Below are 12631 nucleotides of genomic sequence, written 5' to 3' on the forward strand. Positions count from 1 at the left end.
ATCTGAGTTACTTAAATCTAGATACCTTTTAAAATGTTTTTGTTGTTGTTGTTAGTTTTTAGGTAACAGTTATCTAGGGCAATGACTTTCAGATCTTTCTGACAAGTCCTTGGAGACATCTCTGTACTAAGAACATAAGGGTAGGCCAGTCTTTCCTTTTCAAACTAGAATTTTACACATTTTAAATGTAGAAGTTTTCTATGAAATTTTGTTTCAAAAAGATTCTACTGCTCAGAGATAGAATTTAAAAAGAACTGATTTTAAATACTTAAAGATGGGGATAAAGTAAAAACTTTATATCCCTTTTTGAAGTAATTGGTTGGGAGTATTGGTTGTCAACAATTCTGACTGAGTTGATTTTATGATGCCCCAAGAGGTTCTGGGTTTTATCCGAAGTGCAATTTTTACTAATTGAAACTCCTTTATTGCTCCTCTAACTCTTTCTTTTAAGGCCTATTTTAAAATCAGTTAGTTGGGTACATACAAACCTATTCTTTAAAACTGCTGAAGTCTCTTTGGTAGTACATATAGAAAAGATCCATGAAAGTATAGAGAAGCAGAATAGGTGATAAGAAGTAAACCTGTGCAGAATTTTCTCAACCAGCCACTTGATTGTAAGTTTCATATAATTAAGGCAGGGATGTTGTTTTGTTCAATGCTGTATCCCCGACGTTTAGAACAGTGTTCCTCCATTGTGTTGAATGAATAATCAATCAACTCAAAAGTGGAATGCTAAATAAATGTTTCAATAACTGAGTTTGGATTTCAAAATTTAATGATTGTTAGTCAGAACTGTGTTGCCTTTTAACAGATAAGGAGCTGGAGAATATCTTGGTTTTGTTGAGTTGCTTATCAAGATACGACAGCGGTGGTTCCACATGCAAATGTGAAAAAATTAATCTGTAGTTACTTTAAACTCAGTCTCTTCCCCAGAAATGGTTTATTTTGGGCTACTTTGGTATTTTTTAACAAGTGTTTTTAGCATTAGACTGGATTACTGGCTTGATTTTTGAAAAAATTTGTATTAGAGCCAATTTCTAGAGCTTTCCAGTTTGTAAAATGCCAGAAAACCTAGGTTTTACCTGATTTGGCTTTTGAAGTGTAATATGTCCTTGTATTGAACAGATTTGCTGTTTGTATTTTATCCTTCTCAGTCTCTTAAAAAAATATGCATTCCTTTAATAAGCATTTCTGGAGACTACCTAAACCAAAAATACATTTGATGCCTAGGAAATCAGAGGCACATTAACAGCTTTCGAGTGAATAATTAAAACTTTACTGTTAAACTTTAAAAACTAAGTCCTAAATATAGTTTGGAGCTTTGTTGGCAAATTGGCACATGAATACACGGAACTCTTCAACTTAGGGTACATATGCCCTTGGGAAATAACCTTTTTCTGTCATCCTGAATCATCTTTTTTTTTTTTAAAGGTTTTATTTTTTTCCTTTTTCTCCCCAAAGCCGTCCTGTACATAGTTGTATGTTCTTCATTGTGGGTCCTTCTAGTTGTGGCATGTGGGACGCTGCCTCAGCGTGGCTTGATGAGCAGTGCCATGTCCGCGCCCAGGATTCGAACCAATGAAACACTGGGCCGCCTGCAACGGAGCGCGTGAACTTAACCACTTGGCCATAGGGCCGGCCCCCTGAATAATCTTGCAGAAATTCATTTTATATCCTTAAAATAACTTAATATACTTCAGGCTTATGGAGGTGATTTTTATTTATTTATTTTTTACTTTTTATTAAGATTATGGTAGTTTACAACCATATGAAATTTCAGTTGTACATTATTATTTGTCAGTCATGTTCAAGGTGCACCCCTTCACCCTTTGTGCCCGCCCCCCACCCCCACTTTCCCCTGGTAACCAATAATCTGTTCTCTTTGTCTACATGTTTAACTTCCGCTTATGAGTGGAGTCTCACAGAGTTCGTCTTTCTCTATCTGGCTTATTTCACTTAACATAATACCCTCAGGGTGCATCCATGTTGTTGTGAATGGGGCAATTTTATCCTTTTTTATGGCTGAGTAGTATTCCATTGTATATACCATATCTTCTTTATCCAGTCATCAGTTGCTGGGCACTTAGGTTGCTTCCACATCTTGGCTATGATAGATAATGCTGCAATGAACATAGGGGTGCATGGGACTTTTGGAATTGCTGATTTCAAGTTCTTTGGATAGATACCCAGTAGTGGGATGACTGGGCCATATGGTATTTCTATTTTTAATATTTTGAGAAATCTCCATACTGTTTTCCACAGTGGCTGCACCAGTTTGGTGATTTTTTTTTAATGTGACCCAAAGACCATGTATTCTAGAATCTTGTTCTAGTTTAGTCTGTCTCTAGTTGAGATTGGTGAGCATTACTTGCATTAATGGTTAAATACCAATACATATATGCATGTAGATATGATGAGCCATAGTGCTGATGTCCAGCCTTTATAAATCAAATAACAAATTAATTTTACTTTTTATTTTTATTCTGTAGTATTATTGAATCAGTCTGAGGGAAGAATCTTTTTTAACTTCTTTAATAGAAAATTTCAAATATAAAGTAGAATTGTGTAATGAACGTCATACATCAGCTTCAATAAATATTTTACACATAACTACCGTATTTCATTTATACGTACTTATGTCCTCTCCATCCTTTTGCTTGTTTTTTAGGCATATCTTAAATCTTGAACCTGTCCTTTAGGATGACTCTTGAAACAGTACAAAGTATCAAAGACCAGTTACTCCCAAGTAAGGCAAAATGAGGTCTGGAAGTCACTGTTGAAAGAAATAGTTTTTTGTAGTCTAGTACTTGGTTAACATATTTCAGTGTCACATTTGCTTTTCTGTACAGTGATTCTCAATAAATACTTATTATCTAAGAACCAGGAATCATCCTCTTAGTATTCCCTGAATTCTTCAGATCTCTTTTAGAGGTATGTACAGTTTTGTAAACTGCATTTTATCAAGTCTGAAGAAACCAGTGTGTTCTCTGATGCTATTCATTGAAAAAGGGAGGATGGAGTTATAAATGCATCACTTGGAGTATGTAGACAATGAACACAGAATATAGCAAATGCATGGTAATAAGCGAAAACTTAAAACATTTTTATTATACAGTTGATTAACCAAAAACTTCAAGCAAAATCATGGATTTTCTATCTCTGGAATTTTTTTTTTTTTTTGGGGGTGGGGAGGAAGATTAGCCCTGAGCTAACATCTGGTGAAAATCCTCCTGTTTTTGCTGAGGAAGACTGGCCCTGAGTTAACATTCGTGCCCATCTTCCTCTACTTTATATGTGGGATGCCTACCACAGCATGGCTTGCCAAGCAGTGCCATGTCCGCACCTGGCATCCAAACCGGCAAACCCCGGACCGCCGAAGCAGAACGTGCACACTTAACCAGTGCGCCACCGGGCCGAACCCTGGAAATACTCTTAAAAATGTGATGAGTTCTACCTTGATGTGCAAGTGGCAAGACCAAATGACTTAGTAAAATCCTTTCTAGTTGGATGATTCTTACTCATTAAGGGAACTTTTAAAAGCATTTGGTGTTTGACCTATATAGAATAAAACATCTTAAATATATATTATGTAGACTTTTTTGGTCTGCAGGATCAAAAAATATAGGCACCTATTTTCATGTATTTGGATAGTGTAATTTGTAAAATTTCCAAATTTAGATTGGTTTTTATGTTTTTTTCCCCTTTATGGTATTTATTATAATAATAGTGTTTAGAATAATGAAATTTAAGTAATACTAGAATTAAGCAGAGGAAGAAATAAAAAAGGGTGAGCAAGAAGTGTCAGATCAATGAGGGCTGAGTGGAGAAAGTAAGAGAATTTGTAGTAAAAGTTAAAAAATTCCTCTTCAAGAAATGATGTTCTTTCATCTCTGGGAATGGTGCCGATTGCTGAGATCATTCATTCATTCACTTAACACGTACTTGAGAACCTACTATGTATGTGCCACATGCTATGCTGAGGACACAGAAGTGGACACAGATTTCTACTTTAATGGTGGGAGCTTACGTTCCAATGTGTGAGGCACATAACCAAGTATGAAAATAAGTAAGGTGATTTCAGATAGGATTTAAGTGCTATGACGAATAAAGCATGGTTAGGTAATTTACATTGTCCGGGACAGACAGCAAGAAGCTAATCTGGCAGGGTGGTTGGAGAAAACTTTTTTTTGATGAAGTGACATTTGAAGGATCTTCTTTTTCACCCAGACTGACTTGTTCCTTGTTGTCTCACTCATTTCCTTCCCCAACGTGATGCTTTTTCCTACCCTCTTCTCTGCGTGGAATACTCTTTCTCCTCTGCAGATGTAAATCCTGCCTAGCTTACTGCACATGATTGCCTGAGCCTGCAGCAGTGTAGCCTCTGAACCCCAGTGTAGCACATGCTCTCCAGACTACTGAATAGGCACTTGTTGTTTTATTTTGTCCGTGTGTATGTTCTCGCTCTCTTCTCAGTTAGATAGTGTAGTCTTTTGTTGGGCAAGGCCTTTTATTTTAATTTTCTCTAGATATCTTTGCATATCTAGGGTTAGAAATGGATAAAAATATTAAGAAAAGGTAGAAGAAGGGCTTTATTTTTCTTTATCTGCTGAGGGGAAAATGGACTTGGCGGTGTAACATACAAATGGGAACTGGCAGATAAAAAATTAAGAAGTACTGGAAAACCACGAATTTCTACAATGCGCAGTGCGCCCCATCTCTCCACTGAATGCTCATGTTCGACTTAATTTGTTTTGAGAGCCAGCAATTGGGAAATTGGAATTGGGAAAGAAAAACCTTAATTTTTAGTTTGAGACAGTAATGGTGTAACTGAAAGTCATACCCAGGTTTTGTTACTTCAAGATTTTTTCCATATTATTCTAGGCTTTCTCTTGTTCTTGAGCTGGGTCTTGAAGCAAACATTGAACTTGGATGGAAGAGAGATTTTACAAATACGAGGAAGAAAGAAAGTGAAGGTACAAGAAGCAAGGATCAAAGTGTAGATGATTTTGTTTTAGAAAATAGCACTGGCTTTGGAGTGGTGTATATATGGAAGGGTTCAAATGCTAGGCTAGGGCTTTGTGTTTTCTTTGCTTTCTGTCCTGCTGCTGTGGTTTTGTTTCATTTTTTCTCCAGCTGATGATGTGTATTCCTGTTAGTACTTTACTGATATTGCTACCTATTCTTATATTCCTTGCTGTCTTTCTACTATATCTAAATTATCATTGTCACATTTTGATGTCTTTCACTTAAGACTCTTAAAATAGTGTAAGAAAAACATAATAAAATGACAAATGGGAAAAATTATTTTAAACAAATTAAGCAGGATAAGTAAATAAATGGAAGAATTAAAGCCAGATTAGATGAAATTAGAACTGTTGCTCTCATGAAGCTGTTTTTTTTTTTTTTTTTTAAAAAAAGGATTGTTAAATAAAGTTATCTGGGAATGGAGTTTCTTAAATCTTAAGTATGATGAAAATTCTTATTTATATTATTAAGACACGTTTTATAGAAATTTATACTGTTATTCCCAACTATTCTTCCTCACCTTCTCCCCCGTTAAATTTTTGTGTGATGATGTCCTGCTGCTGTCATCTTTAGAAGTACTTTTCAGTGTCTCCACTATTAATAAATTGACCTAAGGTCGTCAGACTCTCAGGGTTTCTATATAATTTGTTTAATGAGAGTCCCCCAGAAAAATACTTGAACTGTAACTCCAAAGAAGAATATGTAAAACTTTCTGCTTGGAAAACATAGTTGGATAAAGAAAGCCTTTAGTGAACGTAGTCTTAGATCTGTACAATTCTGGAAACTGCTACTTGGATTTCCTATTGTTACATCAAATTCAGCATGTCCAAAACAATTTCCTTCACAGATCAACTCTACCGTTTGATTTAGTATCTTGGTGCCATCATTGTTTGCTCATGTCTGAAATATTTGAAGTCTTGATAATACTGCTGAACTTTCCTCTCCACATTTCATTTCCATTTAGTTAAAACCTGTTGATTTGGGGGTCAGTGAAAGAATATTGAGCTATATTAAAGGATAGGTTCAAATTTTTACTCTCCTACCACTGGCTTAGGATCTTAAGACTTCTGAGCCTGGATTTCTAGATTTGTAGGGAGGTGGTGATGAAATTGATGATTTCAGAGATCCATCCTCTTTAAAATGCTTTTAGTTTTCTTTAGCACTCTGTTTGACCTCCTTTCTTTTTCCTCTTCCAATTTGACCCTTCGGGGCTTTATTTCTGGTTTGTTGTAATAGCCTCTTCTGCCCTTAGTCTCTTTCTTTCTTTTTTTTTTTTGTAATCACTTTCTTTAGTGAGGAAGAGTGGCCCTCAGCTAACATCTGTTTCCAATCTTCCTCTTTTTTCCCCTCCCCAAAGTCCCCGTTACATAGCTGTATATCCTAGTTGCAAGCTCTTCTAGTTCTTCTATGTGGGACGCCGCCTCAGCATGGCTTGATGAGCAGTGATGGGTCCACGCCCAGGATCCGAACCGGCAAACCCTGGGCTGCTGAAGCAGAGCACACGAACTTAACCACTTGTCAGTCCATTCAGTAGTGTTGTGTTAATGCTTCTAAAAATATAGATTTTATCATGTCGCATTCCTGTCCTGGCAGTCAAACATTCCTCTTTGCCTACAGAGTAAATTCTGCATATGTTGACTCGTATTTAAAAATCTTCTGCCGTCTAGTCAGTCTGTAATTTGATCGATACAGCAGTTCTGAAGTACTTGAGAAAAGAGATTAAGTGAAATTCTCAGAGCTAAATGGCTAGTAAGAGGTAAAGGGAGGTCTTCCGAGTTGGTCAGTCCTCAGTCCGTCTTGTTTTGTTTATTACTTAGGCAGTGTAGTCTTCAAGTGTAAGAGGTAAAGACATGACACATGAATGTTTCCTGTTACACATCATCCCCTTCCCAGACCTGAACCCCGTCAGCAGTTTAATGTACATCTTTCACTCTCTTTTGTGTTCATTTGTAAGTGTGTGTGTTTTAACAAATGGCATTACATGTTTGAATGTTTCTCACTTAGAGAAATTTCCATATTAGTAGTCTACATTTTTTTAAAATACCTGCATTATATTTCAAATATGGCTGTCTCCTAAATTATTTATCCAGTGCTCTTAGTATGTTAATAGTTTTTGTTTCTGTTCTTGGTGTACGCTGTGGCAATGAAACTCTTGAATGTACATCTTTATTACATTTGCAACTGTTGTTTTAATTGAATGTCTTGTTTTTTTCATTGAGACTATAAATTCCTAGATAGCATGACTTTATATTCTCATACTGTTTTGGAATTCTCTTCAGGATCTAGCTCATAGAACTGAGCAAATGTACTAACATATAACAAAGCAAGAGTGTTTGCAATTACTTGGAGCTGTTACTGTGCCTCGTTTCTGTCACTGATATATTCATTAACATACTACTGCCATTAGTTTACATTTGGCAGTACACTCAAATGTATAAATCAGCCCTTTGATTTGCTCTACTTTAATATCATTTTTATTTGTTGATTTTGATGTATAATTTCCACATGCCTCTGTTCCTGTTGCTTTTTTTCTCTAAAATTAAAGTGGCTTATTGATTTTTCTGATTGTAAGGATATATAATATGTTCATTACGTTTAATTCATCCAGTATCAAAAAGTTCAAACTAACTAATCTCACAGCCGTATCTGTATCTGAATTTAGAAAAATGGCATTTTATTATATTTCTTTCTTTGCTATCTTCTGTGTTTTCCACTTAGTATCAAGAACATCATTTCTAGTGGCTATAAAATGGAGTGTTGTATGGCTATTCCATAATTCAATTAATTACACCCCTATTGTTAGGCTCTTAAAATGTTTCTAATTTTTTAAATCAAAAACATGATTTTAAAACTTTTTTGTCCATTTATCTTTATGAACTTATTTCTTTGTTTCCTCAGTTTGTTAGAATTACAATTCCTTAGTCAAATCATCAAGTTTGTTTAATAGTCTTGGGTTGTGAAAAACCTGGTCTTTTATGTCGGAGAGAAAAATAAGAGAAATAAACCATTTTCCTCGTGAAGCTTAGAGTCCACTTGGGGAGATAACATTCACTTTTGGAATTTCAAAATAACAACTAAAAAGCAGTTCGAAGAATCAACTTTGTTAAATAATAAAACAATATAAAATGTTATGAAGTTATAAGGGATCGGGTATAGTTATTTAAGATTTCGTAGAGGAAACGGATTTAGGATGGAGAAGACAAAATGCAGAACTGAATTTATCCAGTTAAAAATAAGCTGTTTGTTTTTGGTTGGGAAGATTGGCCCTGAGGTAGCGTCTGTGCCAATCTTCCTCTCTTTTGTATGTGGGACACCACCACAGCATGGCGTGATGAACAGTGTGTAGGTCTTTGCCTGGAATCCTAAACTGCGAACCCTTGGCTGGCCCCTATTTTTTTCATTTACAGTCTAAGAATTTAAATGTCTGTTAATTAAAATACAAAGAATAAACTCGTGGAAAGAATTTAATTATGAAGTAGATTACTTGTTAAATTTAAAAACTCAAAACGCTTCCTGTGACTTTCATCACAAAAAGTCATTTTAAGTTAAATAACCAAACCTTTTATTTTGCTCAGTTTGAGGCTCACTTATTTATTTATTTATTTATTCCCCAAAGATTGGCACCTGGGCTAACAACTGTTGCCAATCTTTTTTTGTTTTTCCTGCTTTTATCTCCCCAAAGCCTCCTGTACACAGTTGTATATCTTAGTTGCACGTCCTTCTAGCTGTGGGATGTGGGACGCCACCTCAACGTGGCCTGACGAGCAGTCCCATGTCCGCACCCAGGATCCGAACCCTGGGCCGTCGCAGCGGAGCATGCGAACTTAACCACTCGGCCACGGAGCCGGCCCCGAGGCTCACTTATTTCAACAGAGAAGCAGCAACAGCAAATATCTGTGCACTTAGTGTTCAGAGCACTATTGCACCATCAGTGATGAAGTCAGGATTGATTTCTACTTTTGAATATTGGTCCATAGTTGGTCATGGTGTGCTCTATCATGATTCCCTCTGGTTGCTTTTTAATTAGATGGCTAGGGTCTCAGAGAACATTAACATACGCATACTTTCCATTTACTCACTTTTACAGGGGCAAATAATTGTTTGGTTTATTTTGGCTTGCTTGTTATTTATTTTAAATATTCCATATGTGTGGCCCAGGACAGTGAAAAGCCCAAGTAGTCTACCTCCTGGAGGAAAAGAGCACACAGGAAAAAAGAAGAGAAGTTCAGAAGACGTATGAAGGAAAGGAGATGAAGCAAAGGAAATAATCCAAGGAGAGGCTGAGGAGACTTTGCCCTGCAGAGCTCAGACCAGTTTTGTCCTGGGGTGCATCTTGACCACCTTTGCTTGTCAAGCCTAGAACCCCCTTTGCCGGATGCCCTATTTTCCCACTTTGGTTCATTCAACAAATATTTATTAAACATTGCTATCTACCAGGCACAGGTACACAGTGGATAGAACAAAAAATCTACGTCCTTTTGGAGCTTAGATTCTAGAGAGTTAATAAATTTTTTCCTGTCCCATAAATCTCTCCCAAGGCATACATTACCCCCAACTCTACTCCTCTCACCAAAGCTCCAGCCCCACTACAGTGGTGTCATTGTGTCCTTTTTGGTGTTCATTTTGTTCTTGATCCACATAGTTGCTTTTCTTCCTTTGGTTGGTCTTGTGATGTAAATTTAAAGAGAGAGTTGTGGGAAAGCCTAGAATTCTTGTCAAAAGGTAGTTATGAGTGGGCAACAAGGCTTATATGTTACTTTTAAGTTTTTTTTTAGAACAGATTGGAATTGTGGTTGATCAGGGGATAAAGATAGAACTGGGGGAAAGGCAGTAGACAGCTGCTTTGAATATCTGCTGCGTGCAGAGCTTTTTTAGATGTTATAGGGGATATCATCTGAAAATATTAAAAGATAAGTTACTACTGAAATACTTGGAAGTAACGTGATAAGGTAGAAGGGGTGTTAGACTGGAAATCAGTCTAACCAGATTTTCTAATAAGTACCCTGAACAAGTCAGTCTTTCTGGGCTTCAGTTCCTTTTTCTGTAGAATGGGAAGAGAACTAGATCAGTGAGTGGTTCTCAACCCTGTACATTAAAGCGCCTGGGAGGCTTTTCAGTTCAGTCTTTGGAAGGTAGGGCTTGGGCCTGTTTTCAAAAGCTTCCATCAATGTTAGTTAAAAGCTCCCCTGGGTCCAGGTTGAGAACCAGTGTGCTCAACCAAAGGCATTTCCGACTGTGACATCTTAACATTTTATGAAGTAAGTGTAGTCCCATGAACAACTATAGCCGTGGAAATACATACAAATGTAAAGGGAGTTGTTGGAGTGATTAATGTTAAGATACTCTTAATTAAAGGACTGGTCTGGTGACGTAGCTGTTAACTTTGCAAACTCCACTTCGGCAACCTGGGGTTTGCGGGTTTGGATCCTGGGTGCGGACCTACACACTTCTCATCAGGCCATGCTGTGGCAGCGTTCCACATAGAAGACCTAGAAGGACTTACAACTAGGATACGCAACTATGTGCTGGGGCTCTGGGGAGAAAAAAAAAAGATATTAAGAAAACAACTGGCTGGTGTAGCAGTAACAAATTCTTTGTTAACTTCTTTCGTTCCTGCAAGTTTTTTTGAAAGAGTATTACATTTTTTCTTTACTACATGTTGCTTAATAAGCAGCTTTGAATTTCCATACACCTGTAGAAGGTTTCATTTGCTCTTTGTCACTGGGAAACTCCTTAGTTTGTTAACCCATAGACTAATGAACGGGAGTAAGCAGTGGGGCCTGGGAAAATTTCAGCATGCTCAGCAACACCCTGATACTTTAGAGCCGTTAGTGTGATGAGGACTTTTATAATAGTGAATATCCCTTATTATTTCCGCAAGGATATCTTTGATGGCATTGTCTATTTTCCCATTCGTTGCTTTGTGCAATTAAGAACTGAGGTAATAAAGTTTACAGAGAAACTTCTCTTTTAGATAGTCATAAAATCTCAGAGTTAGAAGGAAGAATAAAAGCTACCTGATAGGGGCCAGCCCGATGGTGCAGCGATTAAGTTCGCAAGTTCTGCTTCGGCGGCCCGGGGTTTGCTAGTTTGGATCCCGGGTGTGGACATGGCACCATTTGGCAAGCTGTGCTGTGGCAGGTGTCCCACATATAAAGTGGAGGAAGATGGGCACTGGTGTTAGCTCAGGGCCAGTCTTCCCCAGCAAAAGGAGGAGGATTGTCAGCAGATGTTAGCTCAGGGCTAATCTTCCTCAAAAAATAAAAAGCTACCTGATGGTTGAATTCTTTCCTTGATAACCTAGAAAAATGGTTGTCCAAACTGTATTTGACTCTCTCCGTTATCTGGAAACTCACTAACTGAGGAGGCTTATTCCATCTTTGGAAAGCTCTAATAATTAGAAAATATTTTCTTGTATTGAGAGAGTTAAAATCTGACTGGAGTGCCTTGGGGCCATAATAAACTGAAAAGTTCTTCAGTTGATGGATGACTAGGTTCACATCTTGATTCTTCTCCAGCTAATTACATCTGTTCTCTGGCTTTTTTGTATAGCTTGGTTTTGAGACACTTTGTCTAATTTATTTATTATTAAATAAATTTATTATTATTAAATAAATCTAATTTATTTATTGAAATGTGTTACCACACAGAATGTGTTTTTTGGAAGAGAGTTGTTTGCTTTTAACACTAGCCTTCAGTAAGAGATTTCTCACTTTGCTCATACTGCATCCTGTAAGTTAGTTTTATATCACTTAAATTTCTTGGTCGTGCCACACCAAAACCCTTACTTTTGCCTACTAAGTTTTTTTAATTTGTCTAATTTTCTGCTCATACCTAGTTATCTGTAAATTTTTTTCTTAGCTATAACCATAGGACTTCATATTTATTTATTTTTTATCTGCTCTGTCAATCTGTTTGACTGTTTTAGTTTGGGATATTTTGCAAAATTGGTGATCATATCCTTTGTTGTACACATATCCAGATTGTTCGCAAAAAAGTTAAACAGGCAAAGTTGTTTCTAGATCCTACAAAGCTGAGACGCAGACCTGTGTGCTGTAGATACTCCAGTCCTGTTCCCTGCTGCTAGAAACTTCCCTTTGGTTGGGTGACTCTGGCCTATCCTTTTTGAAGGATCTGCCTTCTAAATCTTCTGTAAATCTTTGAACACACTTAAGGTTAGTTTGCTTCCTCTCACTTTTTAGATCCAGTTTAAATGTGTCCTCTTCAGAAAGATCTTGTTTGACCACCTCATCCCAAGTAGCCTCCCATAGTAATGGGAGCATTTCTCTTTTATTATGTCGTTTAACTTTGTTCAGAGACACAAGTGTGGTTCATTATTTGTTTCCTTCTCTGTAGAATGTTAGCTCCATGAGGTCAGAGACTGTATCTTGGTGTCACTTATTAGTGTGTCCCTAGCATCTAGCATAGTGCTTGGCATAAGTAGGTCCTAAGTTATTAGTTGAAGGAATGACTTTACTGTGGTAATGTTTGTTGTACTTGTACTTTGTGTAGTTTGTGTAACAAAAAACAAAAGGAATATTTACTGTACCTTTTTGAATTAGTCTATTTCCTTTTCACCACCCTTCCAGAGATTCTGAGACCTTCC

General features: G+C 37.0%; 1 protein-coding gene across 50 annotated transcripts in view; it reads left to right on the forward strand.

Annotated features, from left to right (window-relative positions):
- The window catches only part of LUC7L2 (LUC7 like 2, pre-mRNA splicing factor), a 57526-nt gene that overhangs the window by 19056 nt on the left and 25839 nt on the right, over window positions 1-12631 (forward strand). For 13 of the 50 annotated variants that reach the window (XM_070265971.1, XM_070265983.1, XM_070265975.1 and 10 more), the window contains 2 exons: window positions 2669-2746; window positions 4882-4973. The exons of 32 other annotated variants lie outside the window; for them this stretch is intronic. In XM_070265971.1, the coding sequence (XP_070122072.1) occupies window positions 2701-2746; window positions 4882-4973 (138 nt within the window). In that variant the 5' untranslated portion in view covers window positions 2669-2700. The remainder of the gene's footprint in view (window positions 1-2668; window positions 2747-4881; window positions 4974-12631) is intronic. 5 more of the 50 variants (XM_070265988.1, XM_070265987.1, XM_070265989.1 and 2 more) reach the window with 1 other exon arrangement.

Source organism: Equus caballus, chromosome 4, assembly GCF_041296265.1.
Source record: "Equus caballus isolate H_3958 breed thoroughbred chromosome 4, TB-T2T, whole genome shotgun sequence".
Taxonomy (NCBI): domain Eukaryota; kingdom Metazoa; phylum Chordata; class Mammalia; order Perissodactyla; family Equidae; genus Equus; species Equus caballus.